Below are 27,020 nucleotides of genomic sequence, written 5' to 3' on the forward strand. Positions count from 1 at the left end.
TACCTACACTACACAAGCAATAAAATTATCTTACTAAATTCATCTGTTTTCCTTTCACCAGTATTTATCATCAATACTTCACTTCTGTGGAATAACATATGGCTTAAAATTCCCCTCCGGACTTCCATAGATACAGTACTTCAATTCTCTTCCTAATCTTAAGCATATGACGTGAAATCTTACTTTCTTCACCATCACACTCACACGTGTATATCTACATCATTCACATACTTCCATACTTCCGGCATTTAAATTAACATTCACGCTCCACCTTCCGGTTTAATACTTACTTGTAACAACTTTCCTCTTGGTCACTTTCCGGACTCTGTCAAACATGGACAAGTCCTTATCTCACATCTCTTCACCTACTTTTAATTTTCTTTCTCAGACTTACAGCCTCTTTTCCGGCATACGATTGTTAACATCAATAGAGACATAACACACCTTCATTTTAGTCTCCCTTTTATAATCAACCAGTCATTCTCTCGTCTAAATGATTCTAACAAACGTTCTGTTTTCATCAATAAAAGAATTATAATCTCATTCGCCCAATTATTATCTATATCTTACATCTTCAATAGCCACAACATAATCTCTTGGTTGCTTCTGTCAGGAATCTTTTCTGGGTCTATATATAACAAGTAAACCATTACAAATAAATACTTGATCCATGCAATTGAGCCCCGGTCTTCATTTAGATTTAATCCTATAATATTTCTTGCTTTACCAAATATATATATATATATATATATATATATATATATATATATATATATATATATATATGTATATATATATATGTGTGTGTGTATGTATATATATATATATATATATATATATATATATATATATATATATATGTATATATGTGTATATATATATATATATATATATATATATATATAAATTTTACACCAAAGATCATGCCAGCGGAAACTGTAAACCGGGAGCTCTAAGGATCGAAGACAATACTTTCATTTCTAAGAATAGAGATTGTTTTCGTTGGCAGAAATGTTGTTGTCTCAAATGAGAAAATGAAAATGTTTTTTTTTTTTTTTTTTTTTTTTTTTACAAAAGAGGAAAAGAAGTTTAAAGTAATAAAAAGGAACAATGTTTTCATCATGAAAATCAAGGATCTTGTTTCCAAGAAGACCGACGATTGCCTCGGAATCAATCTTATTTTTTTAATATAGAATTCTAAAGAAATCTGAACTTTCTAATTAAATTAGGAATCTTGGGAGTTATTATCCTTTATTGAAAGTATTTAGCAGATTAAAAGAACTGATCATTTGATGTAAAGATAATTCTTTATTAGAATTACGATAATACTACACTTTAAAGATATGCAGAAAATTTTAACACAACACTAAATACAAAAGACCAGAGAGAGAGAGAGAGAGAGAGAGAGAGAGAGAGAGAGAGAGAGAGAGAGAGAGAGAGAGAGAGAGAGAGAGAGAGGGATCATGTTAACTGGATAAGAGTTAAGAGGATAGAAAGACCGAGGGTAAATAAATCTCAAACAATAGGAGAAGGGGAACCACAACTTTTGTTCCTTGTGACTCTTCCATTCCCAAACCACACAAAACTCGCAAAAGAATATCGGATTTAACAATTATCACGTACGACCTCAAATGTAATTCTGAATATACAACAACATATGCAGCCGTTCCTAGTCCACTGCAGGACAAAGGTCTCAGACATGTCCATATTCATGTCTGAAGATTGACCCTTTTCATCGCCACACTGGCCACTGCGGATAGGTGATGGTGGGAGACCTTTGTGTGATTGCTCACAGCAAACTAACCCAGTGGGTAGTAGGTTGGCTATTTGAGATACTAACGCTAGAGAGTTATGGGTTCCTTTGACTGGACTGACAGTACTACATTGGATTCCTCTTTCTCTTTACGGCTGACTTTCCCTTTGCCTACACATACACCGAAAACTCTGGCCTATTCTTTCCACATTTTCTTCTGTCCTCATACACTAGACAACACTGAGATTACCAAACAATTCTTCTTTACCCAAGGGGTTCACTACTGCACTGTAATTGTTCAGTGGCTACTTTCCTCTTGGTAAGGATAGAAGAGACTCTTTAGCTATGGTAAGCAGCTCTTCTAGAAGAGGGACACTCCAAAATCAAACCATTGTTTTCTAATCTTGGGTAGTGCCATAGACTCTGTACCATGGTCTTCCATTTTCTTGCATGAGAGTACACTTGGGCACACTATTCTATCGCATTTCTCTTCTTGTTTTGTTGAAGTTTTTATAGCTTATAAGGAAACATTTATTTCAATGTTACTGTTCTTAAAATATTTTATTTTTCCTTGTTTCCTTTCCTCACTGGGCTATTTTCCCTGTTGGAGCCCCTGGGCTTATATGGCATCCTGCTTTATCAACTAGGGTTGGATCTTAGCAAGTAGAAATAATAATAATAATAATAATAATAATAATAATAATAATAATAATAATAATAATAATAATAAAAAACTTTAAAAAAATGAACTCCAATGGATTTTGTAAAAAAAAAAAAAAAAAAAAAAAAAAAAAAAAAAAAAAAAAAAAAAAAAAAAAAAAAACTTTCAAGAGAGAGAAAAAATTTCTTTCTGATTTCCATGTATTTTGAAGTTCTCCGTAGTTTACTTTCGTTGGATATTCTTAAATGACATTATTGCAGTAAACTTCTATTAAAGCCATACAATAAATGATTTGAGCATAATCTGATTACATCATTACCTAAACTTAGAATAAATATTAACTAGAGGGGCACTCACTAGAGCGCAGAACTCCACCACGGCAGGTCATTTCTCGACCTTTTGCCCTACCTTGACCTTGATCTTTGACCTTAACAGATATTAATCGGCATGGATTTCCATATACTAAAAAATGAACCAAGTTTGAAGTCTCTGTTACAAGGATGTCCAAACTTATGGCTGATTACGTGAATTGGAAAATTTGTTTGACCGTGACTTTGACCTTTGACCTTGACCTTCCCAAATTTTATAATTCCCTGTAAGTTTCATTACGATTAAAATTATGGCCAGGAGGTTGTTCACAAACAAACGCACATAAACAGGGACGAAAACATAACATCCTTCCAAATTTGTTGACGGAGAAAAAAAAAAAAAACCAAAGCTTGACGCCTTTCATCACATTGTCAGCAAGATTTGCTCCAAGTACCAATTTATTTTGATAAATTAAAGTTGTGCGTGTCTTAGGTGGCGTGACATCACCCTAATAACGAATTTAGCGTAATTTCAGAAACACATAAAAAATAATAATGGATACTTGTTGCAAAGTTTGTGGCTAAAATGCAAAGATGACGGAAATTAATGGACATTTAACAGGGTCATTGATAAGAAAACTTATAGCAATCAAAGTTTCTATCTACTATTAAGACAATCACGAAGCTATTGGCTGAATATAATAAAGACCAAAATTTTGATGTCAATTGAAGCTGTCAAGAGTTAGGGTTTGACTGACTAATAAAGACGTACAAGGTAATTATCCTGATTTAAAGACACAGTAAATTTCATTTCCCCCATTCTCTGGTTGCTCAATAGTAATGCTCTATCTGTTTACTTGTTTCTTTTCCTCACCGGGCTATTTTCCCTGTTGTAGACCTTGGGCTTCTGCTTTTCCAACTTGGGCTGTAGCTCAGTTTGTAACAACAACAACAACAACAATAATAATAATAATAATAATAATAATAATAATAATAATAATAATAATAACAGAGGAGTAGTTAGCCGACCATCAAATAGTAACGTGCAATAATAACCGCAATCATCGTATTCGTAACTGGCAACGCTAATGGAGCTCCTCAAGTGAAAAGCTTGAATGCTTTCCCTTACTGCTTTACTAGAGCATATACTATAGCTCCCCAAAAGTAACGTTAATGTGTGGTGCGAAAAATGACTAAATGAACAGAACGACTTATGCTACAAATCTCCTATTGCCTTTGTAGGGTTGGTATACTTGGTTACCCATCGTAGTGCAGTTATTTGTTGTGCCTATGTCAGAGCTCTCTAGTCTTAGTGTGTTACTACAACCGCATCAAATGCATCTACATATGACAGATGAATTAATATTTTATTAAAAATAAGTATAATACTATCCAAGGACATATATGGCATTCAATCCCCAACCATCAGGCCTGCCACTCTAATACTATTTAAATAATATCGTCAGTTGTGTCACATTATACAGTACATATTGTTAACGTGACTTCTGGAAGTATGGTACATACATGCAATAATAAATCTCGTGACAAAAAAATGCTCTCGCATCAAAACTGAAATGTTAACGTATACGTTGCCATTACCTTTATTGATAAATATATAAAAAATACAGATAAAACTGACAGAAGAAGATGGATTATGAGATGTTATGAAATCAGCATGAAGGCAAAAACATTGATTACTTGTCTAACTAATTGGATTTTTTTTTTCAGAAGAACGTCAGTTTGAGGCGAGTAAGGACCTTGGACTTGTCTACACCTACTGTACACTGTACTCTATATTTTCGCGTAAAGAGGTAACCTTTTTCGTCTCCTTTACGATTCCATGATTCGGTACCGACATAACAATGTTACTAAACAACTAAACATAATCTATATACAACATACCGTCGTCTGAGACACGAGTTACTACGCAACCATTAACGAAGATTAGGGCAAAATACAATACAAAGTTTGCCTATAACCACCGTCATAAACTCACGCACACGCTATGGTAATAACCAAACTCTCTTCTTGAGCTTTTACATTACATTTGTTAGAAATCTAACTACAATAACAACTACGTTCTTTTTATTTACTAGAGGTCTACCATCAGCTTTTTAGGAACAGATAAAAAAGAAAAAGGATCTTTCAAGGACCCTGAAATGGTACCAGGCCAGCGAGTTGAATAGAATGTACTTAATATATGGTGAGACGCCACTGACTTCTCTTTTTGTAAAAGATTTACTATCAATGATGTTTAGGCCTCTTGGGTAGAGGATCCTCTTGGTCATCAGAAAATCCAGCAGGTCTTTCGAAAAATTTATGAGGTACACTAACAACCGCATTACGTTAATTTGTCAAAGGACGTTTTCAAATTAGTTTCTGATTCTTACGTAAACTAATCCCTATATAGATGCTTGTTACATAAACTATAGTTACTGCTATTAATTAGTAACATCAAAATATTAAATTACAATGGAATAATAGGCCTAAAACAATGCTATCATCCTAAATCCACAAGCCCAAATGGCATAAAAAATAGGGATCTTGGTCAAAAAAAAAAAAATTGTATAAAGCTTTCAAGTTTCCCCTATGCCATGGTCATCCTACATCACGACCCTTTTTAATGAAATAATTTAGTAGTATTACTGACGGGCTGCTCCGCTTCAACTCAAAGCTTTAGACCACTAAAATATCTTCTAAATGATTTCACCCGAGAAGGATGAAGATTGCCTCGTCAAGGGCCTTCCTTTTTTATGGTATAAAAGTATTATGAAGACCTACGCCCACCAGTTTTTTTCTCCCAATCTCTTTCTCTTTATGCTAGCTGCGACCCGCAACGGTCAACTAACTACTAGCTACTAATTTCCTAATCAAGTGAACAGAGGCATTTTCAATTTCCAGTATGTGCCCATCTTTATCCCTCATCCAGTCCGAGACTCGACCGGGGGTGCCATAGCATGGCCAGCTAGACCTGCTACCAAAAACGCCACGAGAGAGAGAGAGAGAGAGAGAGAGAGAGAGAGAGAGAGAGAGAGAGAGAGAGAGAGAGAGAGAGAGAGAGAGATTGGTTTTTGAGCAAGCATACCTTGACGACAGTGCCGACGGGTGTCTGGTGTACTTCCAGCATCTGGTTGTCGTGTGCGTCGTGCGGAGATGACTCGTCCATGCTGGCCAAGGGCGGGTCGCGCGAGAGGAGAAGTCGCTCTTTCATTTCTCGTAGGTAGGGATACTCGCTTCCACCACCTCCCTCTGTAAAAAGGAAAAGGAAACATTAATCATCACTGTAATATTATTTCGTAGCTAATACCATTTTAACTAAATTCCTTTCTAAGTTCTCTTACTTGAGGGTACACTCGGGCACACTATTCTATCTTATATCTCGTCCACTTGTTTTGTTAAAGTTTTTAGTTTATATAGGAAATATTTATTTCAATGTTACTGTTCTTAAAATATTCTATTTTATCTGCTTCCTTTCCTCACGGGGCTATTTTCCTTGTTGGAGCCCCTGGGCTTATAGCATACTGTTTTTCCAACTAGGGTTGTAACTTATAATAATAATAAAATAATAATACTAATAATAATATTAAAGAGTGAAAATGTTAATTAAAGACCAAATAATAAAACAACACCTAACATTCTAAACATAAATGAATGAGGGAAATTATTTCCCAGATAAGAAGAACCATAATAACAAGCCCGGAAATACTACAGTAAAAATATGAATATGACACCTAGAATTCACAGGGAAATTGCGTAAAAAAAATAGTAAACAAATTCCGTACAGGGATTAAATATTTATTTAGGGGGCATTTTTTCATATGATATTAATTCCAAATGGAAAGTTTACTAAAAACAATTATAAATAGGGTTGTATAGATAAATATCTTTTTCAATTATATTTATTCTAACTCGTGTAAATCAGTTTGTTTAAGATTACACACACACACACACACACACACACACACACACACACACACACACACACAGACACACACACACAATAATTTAATACAAAACAGGCTAACTTCTGTTGTTCAGTCAGATATTTAAAAAAAAAAAAAAAAAAAAAAAACTTCTAATTGGGTTTAGCAATCTGTAACACTTCAAAACTTCCAGCATATTTGCCTTTGAATAATGACAATTGAATAAGGATTATCATTCCTTCAAGGCTGAAAACCAGTTCATACTTCGTACCACGCCAGACATCGAATTACGCAATTAACATTCATTTGCATGTGTTTCCGATACAGCGGATGCTGTAATGACAAAAGAGCTTAAAACTCATTCGTACGAGTTATGGACGTCACAGTTGGTCCTTAAAATTTGGAAAAGAGAAAAACATTTGAATACAAATAAGCCACAGGAAAAATGTCTCGTGGTTCTCGTGAAAAAAAAAAAATTCTTGTATATAATTAACGCGGAGCTAAATTCAAGGAATTACATTAAACAATTTCAACAAAATTATATACAGGAGTAAGTTGTTAGACTTTCCGACAATTTTGTTCAAATGTTAATAAAGGGAAAGAATAAGAGACAAAAAAAAAAAATTCTAAGCATCAACTGCGTTATTTGAAAGGTTCTAGTAACACAGTCATTAAGAACTATTTAGTTAACTTTTGGAGATCGTCTCCTACTGCTGTGAATAGAATACCATGGGCCTTTTCTTAATTATCTTCTGCGCAGCCGCAAACAAGCAAGCTGGAATTCAGTAAATACGACTTCCACAATAATAAGTGTATAATACAGCGAAAAAAAGGATAAAATATATTTGCGGGTCAGCTAATAAAATTATGCATCGTAGAGGAATATCATCTCCCCTATACAATAAAGATGAAGGGATGTATAATGCACACACACACACACACACACACACACACACACACACACACACACTATATATATATTATATATTATATATATACATATATATAAAACATATATTTATATATATATATATATACATATATATATATATATATTTCAGGTCTCGCTGAAGAGCATTGCCGAACATATAACTACTCAGTCTCTGTGCGCACGCGTGCACGCGTGTGGGTTCATATATCTAAATATATGGACGTCATTTTAGACGGGTCGCGTACACTAATTTAAGTATAATCATCTTCCTTCTACTTAAACATTTGATGACACACCTTCAACAAAAGACACCAAAAGATGCAATACAAATAAGATTCTTACATCAAAGCAAGGAATCCTCTCTGAACATCACCTATTAAGTTCTTGCTTTTCTCGAATAGAATTCAAAACCATAAAAAAGTGAACAATATATATAAAATTTCATATATAAACAACAAGAGATCTAGAGAGAGAGAGAGAGAGAGAGAGAGAGAGAGAGAGAGAGAGAGAGAGAGAGAGAGAGTAGGAGAGAGAGAGAGAGAGAGATAGATTGTACCGTCCCTGTCAACCCTACCAACAGGAGCAAGTCCCAGGCAATCAACCTCTTAAAGACGTTGAATGACAGAGGGTTCCTGGGGTCTGCGTTATCAATTTGTAGCAACGCCAACGATCCGAAGGACTTGCCGCTCGCTCTCACACAATATCAATAAACCTTTTGACGAAAACAATTACTGGATCCCATCTCTCGTAAATTTCTTTCCTGCTATAATTTTCAATTATCTGTTCACTTGAAAGCGTTTTCACTTCATCCAATAAAACCTTCCTTTTTTTTTAAATGGCCTATGAAAAATATAATACGATAATATAGCTTGATTGAATATGATTGGAGTCCGTAAAATGGCAGCAACAAATGCTCAAATATGGCAAATGGTATTTCCGTAACCAGTAAGTCGTTTCGTCTACATAACAACATATATACAGAATACACTCAAACACACACACACATTATATATATATATATATATATACATACTGTATATGTATGTATATATATATATATATATATATACACACGCAAAATTACACGAGAAGAGAGATTTTCCCATGCCATGTGCGGTAGACTTGACGAAGATTGTCGCCTTCGAAATCCACTGCATGTGGTGGGTTGCGTGTCACAAGGCTCCACAAGGCTTAATAGCGTAAGTGGCCCTGATCGTCCTGACCATGATTACACATTGAGACCAATGAGGGGAATAAGACACGGAAAACTGATGGTAATAACAGGATACCAGGCAGAGTTCTATGAGGAAATTGCACGTTGGCGGCGGAGAGGTGGAGAAGGATGATCTGGGGGTGACAAGAAAGAGATGAGAGTTTGAATGAGCACCTTCACAGATTTCGTCACCGCGAAAAACTTTCCCACAACGAGGTTTAATCACGGCGTAATGTGATCTCACTTCTCGTACATTTATTTCAAGTATAAATTGATGAGAGTATAAATAATAGAATATCATCGGCGCTGAAATAGGAGTTGTCGTTTTCCAATACTTAAAAATATGCCCATAATGACCAGGAGTTAAAGTTGAAGTGGAAGTCAAATATGTTTTATTCAATGCACTTTCAGAGATCAAAGATAACTAGTCAAAGAAATATACCCTATCGTAAAGAGTGTATATATATATATATATATATATACACACACACATATATATATATATATATATATACTGTATATAAATAGCATATACTGTAAATATGAAAACAAAAAGTTTGAAGAAATGACTCCATTTGCTGGTCATTAAACTTGCAAAAAGTGAGAAAGACAAGGGAAACTAAGTGGTATTATGAAACCGCATCCATGCAGAGAAACCTGCAGTCAGCTGATTAAACAAGTTTTTCTGCAGTCAGCTGATTAAACAATTTTATCAAAATTAAGTAAAAATAATGACCTAAGTAATCATGACAATGGGAAAATGTCAAACGAAAAAAAAAACGTTGAGTAAAGATAATCGAGAATAAAAAAAGTGACTCGAAGTCATTGCAGTTGATGAAAGAACATCCTGCTCTTTTACGACCAAATGACAGTGCAGAGACGCACTCTGAAGTAGTGTTGTGGGAGTACTCCTGTAGGTAAGCGTCAAGAGAGAGAGAGAGAGAGAGAGAGAGAGAGAGAGAGAGAGACGTTGGAAACTTGTCACCAATGTATCTTATCGTAATTATCAAACACTTGAATAATTTACTGGGGCTCGAGTCATTAGTCCCTTGCCGTTCGTTACAAACCAGTTAAAATGAGGTACTTGTCACTTGTACTTACTTACACATACAGTACATACATTTGTACGTATTTGCTTGTGGGTACCATGTCACTTTTGAGTGATACCCCCACGTGTCTCGCTTAGTATTTTGGGCCGGGTCAGCTAGAATTTTACTTAAGAGACACAGTGGATTTTAAATAACCTATTGTTGATCCTCATAATCTGGGCTAAATAAAACAGGAATATGTCTAATTAGTGATACTGACAGACAGACACACACACACACACACACACATATATATATATATATATATATACACACACACGCAGGGCATGAATTTCCTGTGAGACCAACTTCTTGATGACCCAGATAATATTCTTGCATGTATTTGTATTGAAGAGTATCATGATGAAGGGTAGTGGAGATGGTTTGGGCATGCTCTTCGTTCTCCCCAAGAGATATTGTTTCACCAAACGTTCAGCTGGGCTCCACAAGGCACTAGTTGGAACACCCAGACCTACATGGCTGAGGACTACAAAGCGCGAAGTAGGAGACGACGAATGGAGAAGTATTGAATTAAAAGCTCAAGATAGACACGACTGGCGAAATCTAGCCGAGGCCCTTTGAGTCAATGGGCAAAGGAGGAGATGATGATATATATATATGTATATATTTACACACACACACACACACACACACACACACACATATATATATATATATATATATATTATATTTGTGTGTCCGTCAAATAAATTGTGTTAATTCGTAATGAGGCTATCGATATCAATAAGGCCAGAGTACAGCCTTCAATGACGATTCTTATCTTTAATTTCGTGTCTTGATACAGTATCTCTACGTATTACGTGTTAACTTTATATATATATATATATATATATATGTGTGTGTGTGTGTGTGTGTGTGTGTGTAAATTAACCAGGAGATTGGTGGTTCTATTCCAACAGACGTCTAACGCTTACAAAGTTTTCCTGATCAAAATATCCATTGGAATTAGGGAAAAACAGACATTATAATAAAAGCAGACTGAGAAAAAGTTCCTTTTTCCAACTACAACCGACATAGTGGGTTTGAAAACTCCTTTAAAATATAGGTTTATCCCTCTACACTGGAGCCAAAATAAAGCAAACATCCAGAGAGAACGGCTTCATCAATCTAAACTAAGGAAAAAAAAAACAATAGTTACTCGTATCACTGACCTACCACTGCACAGGTGGCTTCACCATCAAAGAATGACCTACGAGAACAAAAACACTAGTTACCCCTAGAATCCAAGAAATCCGTTTTCTTCTTTAAAGCATACATTTTCTATGATACATTCACCACAAATAATTTTGTGCGTTGAATTTCAAAATAAGGTGGAAGCGACAACAGTTAAAGCTAGTGAATAACTAAAGGGCAAGCAAAATGCTTTCGGAAATTGAGGAAAAACATAAGTTACAAGTACAACCACTGCAACATCTGTTAATGTATATAGTATAATTATTTTTCCACTTATGATCTTTAAAAAAATATATATCAGAACTCGTATACAAATATATAATGACAGCACAGTAACAATAAACCCAATTCTTCGTTTGTCGTGTGTGTAGAGAGAGAGAGAGAGAGAGAGAGAGAGAGAGAGAGAGAGAGTTTGCAAGGTGGCTGGCGTCTCTACTGTTGGCAACGTTGCTGTGGTAACAGTTGCCATGACAACCCCTCCTCTCAGCCACGCCCAGCTAGTCCCTCTGCATCGCTCCAATAGAACATCATAAGAGAGAACATTTGAATACCTCCCCTTTATTAAATACTCGAGGCTGATTTATAAATAAAACAGGGGTTGATATATATGGTTATATACGTAATAAATGAATAAGAAGGTAATTTTAATCAGCAATAACATTAATAATGTGATTATGATGATGATAAAACTAATGCAAATAGCTGTCAGATATGTCTACGTTATTTAAGGCAAACGGCCATAGGAAAATCTAAAAAGGATGTATTCACATGAAGATGAAAGGCTAAGTTATTGAAGGGATCACGATTTTCTCCTTGACATTTGAACTTTCAGTTTGAAACAGGTTTTAAAAGCATAGAAAAGGGGTGTTTACCATCTACTGTTCTGCCAAAAAGGGAAAAAAAAGGTTATTTACTCGGATAAGGAGACAAATGTCTCGGAAATGTATTGTGTGAATGCATAGGTAGACCTGCACATGTATAGAACACATTTATCATTCAGGGTATTTTTTGAAGGCAAGCATTCATGAATGAGATAACATTATCCTATAAACAGACAATAAAAAAAAAATTCCGCACATATACCCATATCTACATGCCTCCATACGCAGTATATACAAGATGGAAGACGTAAAGTGGATGAAGAGGAAAGACGCTAAAGGAGATCAAGAAGAGGAGAATCTGGTGAGAGAGACTCTCCCACCCGTTATTCCGTCCATCTTGAATGAACAAGCTAAATCAAATCTTAAATATTTGAACAATCATTCTTAAGACGATAATGTCAATGAAGATGTCGACAAATTGAAAAGAAAACTAAAACTAAATGTATTGTTCAATAAACCATTGTCGAAGACTGAAAATTTACTAATCGTGCAGGCATTAATATATAAATGAATAATTTGTACAGTATATTAATGCAATATGTCACGACCCAGGGGTTCAACTATGATTTTAATCCTATTACAATGTGATCATAGTTTTAAAATACAAAATCCCAAGAATAGGACATGAAATTGCAATTAGCCTGACCAAGTTCAAGGCCTATTTGATATTTCTAACATTACTCGGTCACATTTTTTTTCCCAAAACTAGCCATTTTAACATTGTATAATGTTTATACTATTTGCACGGTGCTTGTAATTAAGTATGAGGAATTAACAATGTAAATCTATGTTTTTATTCTAATGAGGAAAAACTAACTTTGCCATATACCACTGTGTTATTTCTTATGATATACCGATGTGCTTGGATAAGTTTACAATTACACAAATATAAAAATACTTAAGCATAGTGGACATTCACCTATTACACAGACACCCATTTGTTTGAACTATTATTCTCATGTTCAATAGTAGAGAGGATGACATCAACCTCTTGGAAAATGAAATATATCTGATAGCTTAAAAATATCGAAAATATAAAATACAATGAGAGAGAGAGAGAGAGAGAGAGAGAGAGAGAGAGAGAGAGTGTTTAGATTCTCTAACATGACTAAATATTATGATCCTAATAAATTAAAAAGTACTCGTCTACCTTACTACAAAAAATGGAGAGAGAGAGAGAGAGAGAGAGAGAGAGAGAGAGAGAGAGAGAATCTTTATATTCTGTAACATGACTAAATATTATCATCCTCATAAATTAAAAAGTACTTGTCTACCTTACTACAAAAAATGGAGAGAGAGAGAGAGAGAGAGAGAGAGAGAGAGAGAGAGAGAGAGAGCATGCGTGCAAGAACCAAACCCAGGCAAATATTGAATGCCCGAGATTAGACCGCCACCGTACTACTACCGCTGCTCCTGGTGCTTGTTTTGGGGGAGAGAGAGAGAGAGAGAGAGGGGGGAGAGTGAGAGAAAGGAGGGGGGGAGGTTAGTATCACAGAAAATGGTCCAACGAGAGAACCAGAGAAAACCGGGAAACCTCTTTTCCCGCGGCCACGCCCACTTCCAGACGATTTTTCCGCCAAAAATCCCTCTCGACCTTCCTCCTTTAAAGTCTCGTTTTAAATATACGTGAGTTTGTTTCGTGGAAGTGAGAATCGATCTGTGATAAGACACAGATTTCAATTAGCGTACAAATTGTGTTGATCTGTTGATAGTTTGAAGCGTTTGGAAAAATATAAGGATAAATTGCCATCCTTAAAATTATCAACAAGCTTTTCATTTCTTTTGATGAAAATGCAGTCATACACAATAGCAAATAAAATAATTTTCCGAATATATTCTTCGACTAAATTATACTATGTAAACACATAACAAATAAAATAATTTTCCGAATATATTCTTCGACTAAATTATACTATATAAACACATCATCCGTGTATATATATATATATATATATACAAATGTGTATATATATATATATATACAAATGTATATATATATATATATATATATGCTCACTCACCACGTCCGTTATCGTGATTCTCTCTCTCTCTCTCTCTCTCTCTCTCTCTCAATGAAAAATATAAAATCTTTTTCACATAAACCATTCAACTTGTAAACTAAACAAGCAACTGCCGTCGTTTATGTCTATCTTTTTTTTTTTTTTAACGAGTCCACAAATCTTAAAGCCCCAACCATAATGATTAAAGGTTAAGAAATAGGTTTCTTGTAACTACTTCCTAACAGACATATGTTTGAACAAAAAACGGAAGTGCGCTTACTGTATATCAAACAGACATGGGTCGCATTAACCTTTTATATTTTGCTATCAAATGAAGTTCAAAATCAAAACCAAAAAGAAATAAAACGCAGGAAGTTCTGGAGGCTAACGCAGCTTAACTTCACCCCTCGCTTCACCAAGTAGATACACTCGAACTGTGGTGAGCGCCACACCCTTTTACCATTACTAGAATTAACTGATTGATTGATTTAGTATCTTCAAATGCTGACACAACTACAGCGATCATAAAAGTCAAAAGTAAACAAACGCTTATGATGCTAATGCAGTTTATGAAACTACACGGCACCCAAAAGATGCATTATGCAAAGCTGTCTCCTTGTTATTATTATTGTTATTATTATTATTATTATTATTATTATTATTATTATTATTATTATTATTATCGTACTTACAAAAGCCGACCATTGAAAGTCCAAATGAAAGTAACCTTTCATATTAACAATGGTTCACAAGTTCTAGTTCTACTATGCCTTGAAACAATTCTTTGATAAACAAAACTTTAATTCAGTAAAACTATGTGGGGTGTTTGGACGGGAGGGGACGTAGGTCTACTTGCTAAGTCATCGGCAACTATTGCCTGGTGTTCTCAGCTCCTATCTTGGGTGGAGAGGAGACTGGACACCATGTTACGTGCATTTGTTCTGTCTTTAGTACATTTAAAGACAATACAATTATCCTTTGAATCATTCTTCCTTATTTGCTTCGTGCCCCGTTTTTGCGCCAATATTCACTAACAGATTCTAGAACAAGGCTATTCAGACTAGTGCCAATAAACAACTCCTGGCTCCTGTCTTCTGTAATCTGTTGGTCAAAATTGTTATAATAGCAATACAAAATGCTTTGCCAACTTCCATCAGCATAAGTTTAAAAAAAAAAATAAGCTTCATGATGAACAAAAGCAAAACAGGCATTAAAGTCAAGACCTATCAAACTATAGGATCAAAATCTAGGGTCAGTGCGACACAGCGAATTGGAAGAAGCGTATCACAAGTTACCATGCTCTTGTAAAGGCAGAACTACACACTACGGATCACATGATAATGTTTAGGTATTCAAACGCTTTGCACATATACGTGTAATGGTCTAGATAAAATGGTAGTTACAGCTATAAATTGGGCAGCAATCACCAGATCAGGAGCTACTGGTTGTGGAGAAACATTTCAGTGCTCCAATATTTACAAAAACAACTCGTAATTAACTTGTGGTAAATTGCAACGTAGTAAGAAAAATAATCAAGGAAAAAATAACAATCACATCTAAATCTCCATCAAGGTCAAGTAAATTATTTTCAATTTCACAAAACCGAAAAAAATAAATTTAAAAATCCAGCTTGGGGAAAACAAGAAAGGGGCATAATAAATCTCTCTCGCTCTACTTAATGCAAAACTCATTTCAGCCAAAACAGTTACCTGTTCCTTTGGACAGTGACTGAGAGAGCCATCGACTTTAGCTTAAGCAGAGGCTTCGCTGCCAAGTATACCCCAATTTGTTTCTCAGCTGTACAAAAAAATAGGTTATTTTATATTACTGTATTTCTTCTTATCTGAAGCATAAACTATCGAAACATCTATTAGTTAACTATAATTATTCCTTTTCAGGTCAGATCAATTCCTTTTCCAAAGATGAGATTCTTTTTCTTCACACGTTCACTTTTACAATCATTATTGAACGTGATTTTGCCTTTGATAAGATATTTCAGTAACATAAAGGAAATTTGCCGATCTATTATCTTTAATCTCGTGTGCTTTCATGTCTCTCTAAAAAATAAAAATGATAATGCAAAACGTTTTATATGAAAAAAGTTTCACATTTTCAAACGATAATTGAAGAAAAATCAAGAATAAAATCTATGAATTCTTATCTAAAATCACATCTTCAATGAGAATTTATTAGGTATACGAACAACAGATGTAATCTAAAAAAAAAAAAAAAAAAAAGTATCTGCCGACCACAAGTCAAATATATAAAGAATAAAAATTTAGGAACAAAGCTCTTTATAGACAATGAAAAAAAAAACAAGAGCTGTTTTTAGGCAGTAGCCAAGAGCGAGAGGCCGACGGAACAATGTACCCCTTTATATCAGTCAACAATCGAGATGCATTTGGAAGAAAGAGAGTTGGGGGCCTGTACAAGCTATCCATTTCAAATAAAACATATCTAATACAATGACAGCGCACTTTACTCTCATAAAATACGCATTTTACACAGCGACAACGCATTTCCTTTCACTGCTGTTCCCTCCTGCAAATGTTGCCCCAAGGCCGCACCTTTATTGTTTTGGCTGATGCCAGCTTACATTCATTACCATTTACTTTCATTTCCTCTTTTTCTTTTATCAAAACGTGTTTTTAATACATTTTTCTTTAAATCTATAGCATTGTTGGGGTATTTTCAATGTATTTCATGAAATTTGAATCTAGGTTTCTTATCGGTGAGCGAGATTCTGAAAGAGAATTTATTACAGAGTTAATTTTTTTTTCTATTATTGCAACAGAATAGACTAATTCCCAGCGTCCATAACCATAAGCTAATAATCTTAATAGGAAAAAGAAGATAATGAACTAAATACTAACATTCTAAAAATTAAGTAAAATAAAATAAGTAATTATATCATCATAATCCAAGCAAAATGGTACATACGAATACCTAAAGAAAACAGTTGAATGGAAAAAAAACCCAAATGTGACAATAAAATCACGTCAATCAAAATAATAATGATAATTTTTGTTAAAATAACAATTACAACAGAGTAAATGTTACTTATTTGGAATCTGCTCAGTAATTTAACATTGGTAAAATATATTGAAAATAAACACATGAAACATCATTCCAAATAACACGAGATTAAAACAAATTTGAAATTGAAAACATGTAAAGCAAAAGCAGGACAGGCCTATATGCTTAGCATCGATGCCATGATGCTATACTATACTGAACATCTTAAGATACCTTAAAGCCATCTATAATCAAGCATTAGTAAGAATGCATACCCACTTTATTTTCATTTTACTTAATACTGCAAATCTTTTGACGAACTTATAAGAACATCCTACGTGAGTTCAGGCATCAATTATTACAATCTGAAAGTTCAAAAAGAGGCTTTAGATATCATATTAACAGAATTAACAACAACAACAACAATGATGATGATGATAATAATAACAATATTGATTTCCCTCACTGAAGACGTCAAATGTATCCTTCTAGAGCAGCATTGAAATAACATATGAAGTGATATTGTGTCATTTTATTGTAGAAATCTACCTTCTAAATTAAAGTCAGGACAGGTTATTGTACCCCCCAATGCGTTCACCTACAACAATATCCGAAAATCAGTCATCAAATAAAAGATTATATCCTAAACATAACCAAAATTTTCCCTTTACTCATTTCAGGTATAAAATTAGGATAGATCTATTACCTTTTACTTTCTTCTGCTTTTGCATATGAAACTGTTCCAAAGTTTGTTAGATTTACATGGTTAGCTATATTTATATAAGTTCTAAACTAGAAATAAATACGCCATTGCCTGCATTCACAAGACAGGAAAACCGGCAGAAAAATAAGTTTACCATACAGGAGTCATAAACAAGCGAAAGCTTAATTGTCGTCTGTCTAAACATATATTTTTTTTTTTTTTACAATTCTTAAGACAGAAATACCCACTGGAGTTCTAGAAATAGAAATCACCATAAGGTAAATATCATATTCCATCTAACTTATTGTAAAATGGTTTCAAGATGAGCAAAGGTTTCAGATATCGTGTAACCCCCAAACTACATTTAAAACAAAATTAATACTACATGAATCTATTTTCCATAAGAGATTTATTCAAAAAACAAATCTAGCTAATCAAATAAATGTTCTGAAATAACGTATTTCATTTGGATTTTCATTTGTTTACAGATTACTAGTAAAACTAAGATGGATAATTACTGTGAATAACATATATAACCATTGAATTGATAAGTAATCAAGAAAAACCATTAGAACGAGGAATATCAGAAATGAACACAAGAAACATATCCATACAAAATATTCGTCATAATTCATGCCATCCTGCAAATAAAAACAAAGAAGAAAAAACACAGCTCAAGAACATTCAAAACATCCCGAGAATGTGACTAATTCGTTTTTCACTTTTTTCACTTTAACTATCAGATAGATCTCCATTGTTATTGTGGCATATGCTGAAATTTGATTATCTTTTAAGCAAACTATCATTTCCCTTCACCCAAAACTAGCAAAAGCATTGAAACAGGCAAGAGTCTTCTAATAAGAAATGCGAAAGATGTGGACTGATGGGATTGGTAATTCGTGGAATGAATATCGGATAAAGTCTAAAGGAAGTTAACAAAATTAATAAAAAAAACCGATTAAGCTATGTCATAAAGCACAAAATAAACTACAAGAAAGGGAAATCTCAGCTGCTAAGTTATACTTTACCCAGCAATAACGCCCAAAATATAAACTTTACAGGTTACTCATCTTTTCACATTTAAAGATTAAGATGGTTGCTAATACCATCTCTCTCTCTCTCTCTCTCTCTCTCTCTCTCTCGGCGTCAATGACCTTAGATGTCAGGATGCCAGAAAACTTTCAATCAATCAATCAATCACAATCAATATCTCTCTCTCTCTCTCTCTCTCTCTCTCTCTCTCTCTCTCTCTCTCTCTTTCCAAACATTAGCATCAATTTGCCTTGAATCCTTCTTAATTTACAGTTTAAAGTTTTCTTTCCCCATGATAATTGCTTAATTTGAGAAAACAAAGTCTTGGGAGAAGGTTACGGTCGTCCCAAATGGGGCAATTAATATTACTCTGTTATCCCTGGAATCTATTTTTTTTTTCTTTTTGCAAATATTCAAAACGCTCCTTTCCATAAATTTTTATGAAGATGAGAAAAATGAACATTTGGATAACTATTCCAAATTACACAAGAATAATAAATTCAACCAAACGAAGCCTGTAGTTAGAACTGTGTAACTGTATAGAATCTATAATACTTAAAATAAGAGTAATTACAGTTTGACTGAAATACTATGACCACACCGTTATTATTAAAACAAACCGCTGTAGTTTACATAATAGAGGAAACCCAATATATATCATGTACAAGTAGACCCTAATATAAAAAAGGACATTATACAAATAAATGAGTGTTGTGGTTAAAGATAATAAGAATAATGACAAAAGAGTCGAGATAAGGAGTTAGATATGTTCATTAATAGGACAATATCATATCATCACTTCAAGCACTTTATTGAGTTGCTCTAGGCGCTGGTCTAATCTAAAACAATAATTTCGAAATCTTAACTTCCATTGCATATTAAAAGGGAAAAAATGTACAGCATCCATGTTTATCTCTAGTTTAACAAAGCATCTGTCACGAAAGGAATTTCGCGGAGAGAGAGAGAGAGAGAGAGAGAGAGAGAGAGAGAGAGAACGGTGGGCGGGGTGGCTACTCACGTCAATGCAAGCTTCCCGTCATCCTACTGGTGAATGCAATCTAGGTCTGCCACCCACATGAATGACGACATCGAAGAGAGAAGGGATAAAAATAATGTAAAGAGAAGACCTTACCGAAACGAAAACATGACTTTTTATACGAGCAAACAAAAAAATAAAGGTAAAAATAACATAAAACTACGAGTAAAAAACAGCTGACATTACATGCAAACACAGAAATTCTTTGTTGTGCTCTGGCGAATTAGTCACTGCGGACGAACTAAAGAAACCCTGTTCCCTTCATAGATATGATTTAGTTTCCACTGAAGAGGATTTCCGACAGCAGGTTATCTCAGAGATAAAGAAATAAACGCTACAAAGAAGTCTTTAATTAGAGGCTTCATGATTATATAGATCTGACAGACAACGGAAACACTTGAGTACATACCCGACGTATATACTACATATATATATATATATATATATATGTATATATATATGTATGTATGTATGTATATATATACACATATATGTATATATATATATGTATGTATGTATGTATGTATGTATATACATAAATATATATACGTATATATATATATATATATATACACGTATATATACGTATATATACGCTTGAGAAGAAATCATGAGCTGACAAGCGATAAGCATAACTTACGTATTATAGCATCGAAAGGAAAAATTATAAGACCTGATTGAATTAGTACTTTCATCTTGTTTTTCCCGTAATTGGAACAGCAGTATATCTTAAAAAGATAAGTTTGTATGTGAAATTTTCATGGCTACGTGCGACTACATAATGATTTGTCTCTGTGTTTTCAAATGATTTGGTCTTTTTAGCACACTACAAGAAGATGCAATTGTGATGAAAGTGTATGACAGTGACCGACGTGTATAATCTTTATGTAATTACTTTCACTTATAGAAAATATCTTACAAACAATTCACACATACACACACACACACACACACATATATATATATATATTAAACAGTAGATACTGGTTTAAGCAGCTAGGTGACAGTTTTGATATTGACCACTGACCTATCCATAGCTAAAATAAATTGGAGGCCTATGTTAAAGTAGAATCCGTCAGGCCTAAGTGGGGTTTGAACTTAGGGACCCACAATGGAAAATAATGGCCGTGAGCTAAAAAGATTAAAATGCATATACATACGCGCGCGCGCACACGGACAGGCACTCACACATATACCTATATATATATATATATATATGTGTGTGTGTGTGTGTGTGCGTGTATATGATACCAGTGAGCTACCATAATTTATATATAAACATACATATGTATATAATATATAAACAAATATATATATATATATATATATATATACTGTATATATATACTTGAATGTGTGTTTATAGACAACAGTTTACTATTTAAGTAATCAGAGACATACTGGGCTATATATATATATATATATATACTGTATATATATACTTGAATGTGTGTTTATAGACAACAGTTTACTATTTAAGTAATCAGAGACATACTGGGCTTTAAGGAACACGCCCATACACACACTGTCTCCCCTTGCCATGTGCAGGAATCGAACCTCGAGCACCTACTATGTTGGAGCTGTAAGTGATACTACTACGCGAAGGGAGAGAGAGAGAGAGAGAGAGAGAGAGAGAGAGAGAGAGAGTAGAAAATGGTTCCACCCTTCTACGACAGGGAATCACTTTATCGACGCCCAGCTTCTGGCTGGATTCGGTTATTACTACCACCAATGTTAAATTCTGGTTGTTTGTTTCCATGCAATCTGCCCGTTAACACGAGGACCATTCATTTATTTCCCCGATTTCCAATATTCCAGGGAGAAAATGATTAGTGTGTTGTGTATCTTAGTATGGAACTGGGATGAAAGCTTAGTTTAACATTTTCTTCACCGACGTGCATAGGAAGCAAATCGTATCTAAGGACTGTTTGCCAATGGAAATGTATGAGATACAGCATAAATCTCATTGGAGTGAGCTTACCTTATCGGATTGCAATCGGTTGGGTATACCAGTACACGTAAGTACTGATAATCCAAACTTATTCCCTGGATGGATGGATGGAAGGCAAAACAAGACCAACGTACCCTGGTACCATTTGCACAAATAATAACACAATCATTTTCCCACAGAGATTTGTGGGCATTAAAATCGCCAATTAAAAGGATATCCTCTTGCTTATTTGCGAATTCATTGGCTAAATTTTGAGTGACCCACACCCAGGATTACAAATGGGTAGCTTAGCCACAATAAACCAGAATAGTCTAGTAGTCAGAAGATGAACCTGTTGTAAAAGCCCTCCTTTCCGAGATATTGGCTTCAGTCTCATTACCTATGGTGCAAAGTTTAAGGGTGAAAAGTGAATTCTTTACAGTACAACAAGGTTTAATGCACAAAAAGAAAAAGTAAAGGTTCTTGCATTTGCTTTTCTTAATCGTGCAGTCCGCAAGGAATTTACTGTACCCTCCGGTGACATTTTTCTAAAATTGTTGGTCATTAAATCATTGAAAAAGTTTTACTGCATTTTGACCTAAATATTTTCTACGCAAAACTAAGTTGGCTTCGCTGCCTGAGCTACACATATATTCTTATTCGAACTGTTTTATCTGTAACGCAGCTATTTTTTTCAAATCCCAAATCACTCTTAGTCTAATTACCCATTTCCAGCAATAACTGTATTATAAGTACAATAATGTTTCTACTGGTTTGATATATATTTTTCTGCCAAACGCATCTTTTTTAATAAAGTGACGATAGTAAATGACGTGAAAAATTACTGACCTTTTCTAAATCCATATGTTTCCAGACCCCGAGATTCCCTCACTCTCATCTCTGTATTACCCGCATCGTACATTTATCTTTTTTTTTTTTTATTTGGACAAACATTTTTTTCTCTTGAACATTTGACCTACATTTGTTTATGAAGAAATATTTGCATGGAATGCCCTACCAAAGTAAGATCATAAAAATGAATCTTAATAAAATGGACATAGGCAACTATTTATGGAACACATGCAAAAAAATGTCAAATATCTTTTGTACCTGTATCCTATAAATAAGTAAATAAGCGGACAAAACAACGTATTATATAAACTCAAATAACTAGATAAACAAATGTGTGTATATATATATATATATATATGTGTGTGTGTGTGTGTGTGTATGTATGTATGTATGTATGTATGTATATATATATATATATATATGTACATATATATATATATATATATATACTTCCTCCTCCACGTAGCACTGGCTGTGTATTGCATCCCAAGAAAGGAGATCAATTAATCTATTTCTAAGAGATCGTATTAGAGCATATTCAATGCGCGTCTCATTTTGCGAACAGCATAATGTTGAGTAACGCACCTGGAATATCAACAGAATAAGAATTCGTTATCTTTTAGATGGAATACTGACAAGCGTCACGAATGTAAGGGCTGATCTTTGGTGTTTTAATTTTCTTGGGTTTCTATTTTTTCTGTTTATTTTTAATAAACAATCTGAGAGAGAGAGAGAGAGAGAGAGAGAGAGAGAGAGAGAGAGAAATGCCAACGTTAAGACATAATGGATGTTAAGTACTGCAGATAATTATCAAACTAAAGCGAAATAAAATTTTCCTTAGGATAAGACATTACCTTCCAAATATCCAAATAAATGTAAAAAGAAAGAGGAGACGAGTAAATCATTCCTAAATCTTACGTTACACACTGAATCTCCGTAGTGTACAAATGCTCATTGTTCTATGAATAAAAGATGTAGTAACAGCAGACAGACTCGATACGTGACCAAGAAAAAGATCGGAATGCAAATCCAAACGTCCCATGATAGGTAGAGGACGTATATATGAATGCTACAAAGGACTGAACAACTCTACTGAAATGACAATATTCACATTATAATTGCAATAGGTATTCTTATCTTCATTACGGCTGTTGCAATCCTAAGAACCGGGGGGGGGGGGGAAATAACATAGGGAAGGGAAATAACTTTGATAAAAAAATAAATTTAAAAGTAATTTTCCAGCATGTTAGTCAACGAAAAAGCATGTATATCCAATTTTAACTTTTGAAATTACAACAATTTTGTTACATGATTAGGAAAAGGATACCATAATTTACTACAGTTTGAATAAACCTTCGAGAAAACCGGGTGGTATTGAATCATAATTAATAAAACTTGCCGTAGTTTCGATTTTTTTCAAATGCATAAGAATCTAACAGAACGTCGGAACTAGGAATTAATACTAAGATCTGAATTAAGAAACGTAATAGAATCCAAGTTCTTTCCCCAAATATTTAGACTGGGCTTGGGAATGATTGTTCAAACTAACGGAATAAAATAAAAAAAAAATAAAAACATTTCCTCAGAATATACTGTTCTCCAAGATCTTGGAAAACTTTAATTTTACCAGTTTTCGTGCAATTGAAGAACATTTTGTTTGTAAAAATAGATTTTGTAATCAAGAACGACACCTAAAATACAAAATTAATTACAGTTATTTAAAGAAAAGATATCAACAATATCTTTTTCTTGAGGAAGTGAGGGGAAAAATTCAAAGTCCTAGATCTACTTGAAATCTTACTTTGAGTTGAGTAGGGTTGATCTTTACCCTCTATAATATGCACTGAGAACGAATACTACCTAATGTATGACCTATAACAATCAACTTACACCAAATAAATATCTAAACAGAGGAACAACCACTCCAAAAAATTAAAGAAAAGAAGTAAAACAATGCTAGCTCAAACCAATGTGTTTTGTAACACTCAATCAGATTGACAGCAGATGGTTGAAAGGACGTGAGTTAAGTGGAGTTGCATTAGTTGACTTCCCTCTTTTAACCATGTGATTAAAAGGAGGGTCTTCGGCCAGCCATAACTCCTGTTGGGCAATCGATGAACTACAAAGAAAAAAGATAAACAGCTCTTGTTTTCATTTGTTGTTGGTATGCTGACATTTAAATCTGGGTATAAAGACGTAAGACATTGATTTATTGTTTACAGATCATCTCGCCCATATATATATACTATATATATATACATACATATATACACACATTATATATATAAATATAAATATATATATATATATATATCTATAGGTAGTAGGTTGGCCTGGGCACCAGCCGCCCGTTGAGATACTACCGCTAGAGAGTTATGGGGTCCTTTGACTGGCCAGACAGTACTACATAGGACCCTTCTCTCTGGTTACGGTTCTTTCCCTTTGCCTACACAGACACCGAATAGTGTGGCCTATCCTTTACAGATTCTCCTCTGTCCTCATACACCTGACAACACTGTGATTACTAGACAATTCTTCTTCACCCAAGGGGTTAACTACTGCACTGTAATTGTTCAGTGGCTACTTTCCTCGTGGTAAGGGTAGAAGAGACTCTTTAGCTATGGTAAGCAGCTCTTCTAGGAGAAGGACACTCCAAAATCAAACCATTGTTCTCTATTCCTGGGTAGTGCCATAGCCTCTGTACCATGGTCTTACACTGCCCTGGGTTAGAGTTCTCTTGCTTGAGGGTACACTTGGGCACACTTTTCTATCTAGTTTCTCTTCCGCTTGTTCTGTTAAAGTTTTTATATTTTAAATAGGAAATATTTATTTTAATATTGTTACTATTCCTAAAATGTTCTATTTTTCCTTATCTCCTTATTTCCTTATTTCCTTTCCTCACTGGGCTATTTTCCCTGTTGGGGCCCCTGGGCTTATAGCATCCTGCTTTTCCAACTAGGGTTGTAGCTTAGCATTTAATAATAATAATAATAATAATATATATATATATATACACACATTATAATATATATAAATATAAATATATATATATATATATATATATATATATATATATATATACTGTATATATATATATATATATATATATATATATATATATATATATATATATATTCCTGTCACATCCAGCTCTCCCCGCTGGTGAAAAGGGGTGACTGAGTGTGCATAATTTTCTAAATATTTAGACGTCATTTTAGACGGGTCGCGTACACTAGTAATATAATAAAAATGGTTATTGCTCATTATAAAGTATATCAGTTCCAGTGTTTAAGGAAAAGATAAGCCGAATTATGCAAAATTAACTTACCAGTGATTTTCAAGTTTATTTCAATCACACGAACCTCATGATACGGTTGGCCACCTATTTTCCATCTCTCGTTATAGCTTCGAATCTATGTTAACACACCCTCAGATCGAATGAAAAAGACATCATGGTAATTATGAAATTAAAATCAGAAGCGAAAAGACTACAAAATTTTTTGTGCCTAAAAGACGTTTCAAACGGCGTAAATAAGAGAGAGAGAGAGAGAGAGAGAGAGAGAGAGAGAGAGAGAGAGAGCCCTCAATGAAAATTTCCACCGAGGCTCACCCGTCAAGATTAATCAGAAAAAATGGAGAATCCTAGCACCTTAAAAGAGATAATATATGACATTTTACACTTACAAAATCTAAACCGATGAAAAGTTTAACCGCTGATAAACTTTTCCTCTCGATGCTTCGGTTTCCCCTTTCTTGTAATCTTTTTTCAGAAGGTGGTTAACCATTTTGTTGGTTGCAGTTTGTTGATACTTTTCATTTCTATTTGACCAGGGATAAATGGGACTATTGTATACCCCTCCCCTGTTCCCTTGAATTGCTCAATTAGATGAAATTTACAGATGGACACAGAAATTCCTGGCACACCTTTGTCCGAGGAAATGCACCTCGTCACACTCTTTCTGCTCGTCAAAATGCACCTCGTCACACTCTTTCTGCTCGTCAAGTTCTTGCGCTTAGCATGAGAAATACCTCTGCCATCTCTTCCTACACTAGCTGTTTGGTTACTGGCCGACAAGTAAGGGTATGAAAGGGTGCACTTCCTGGTGTGCCATGAATTCCCATGCTCAACTGTACCTTCCTAGATTGACACAATGACACGATGACAACACAACTCTACCCTTTTCCGATGATTCTTTATCTCGTTCTTCTTTGCATATTAAGCTCCCCCTTTTTTTTAATCACAAAAGGATCAGCTGAAGGGAAACAAGGATGGGTGGGGAAGATAAGAGATAACCCGAAGAACGTGATGAGAGGCAGTCGAAGGACATCCATGAAGGATTTGGTGAAAATCCCAAAAACACACAAGCGCTCAAAACTGTGCACATCGCAGGATCTGCCGATTTCCGTCATAATAAAAAACAATCATTCTATTTATCGTGAATAATTCAATGCAGCATTATAATCTAATTTTAGGGTGTCACATAAAGTCTGAATATTTTA

The 27,020-nt window shown here is 34.3% G+C and overlaps 1 protein-coding gene across 12 annotated transcripts in view; it reads right to left on the minus strand.

The window, feature by feature from the left end:
• The window catches only part of OtopLa (Otopetrin-like a), an 810,925-nt gene that overhangs the window by 226,313 nt on the left and 557,592 nt on the right, over positions 1–27,020 (minus strand). For all 12 annotated transcript variants that reach the window (XM_068363667.1, XM_068363664.1, XM_068363662.1 and 9 more), the window contains one exon: positions 5,808–5,971. In XM_068363667.1, coding sequence (XP_068219768.1) covers positions 5,808–5,971 — 164 coding nt within the window. The remainder of the gene's footprint in view (positions 1–5,807; positions 5,972–27,020) is intronic.

This window comes from Palaemon carinicauda, chromosome 40, assembly GCF_036898095.1.
Source record: "Palaemon carinicauda isolate YSFRI2023 chromosome 40, ASM3689809v2, whole genome shotgun sequence".
Taxonomy (NCBI): Eukaryota; Metazoa; Arthropoda; class Malacostraca; order Decapoda; family Palaemonidae; genus Palaemon; species Palaemon carinicauda.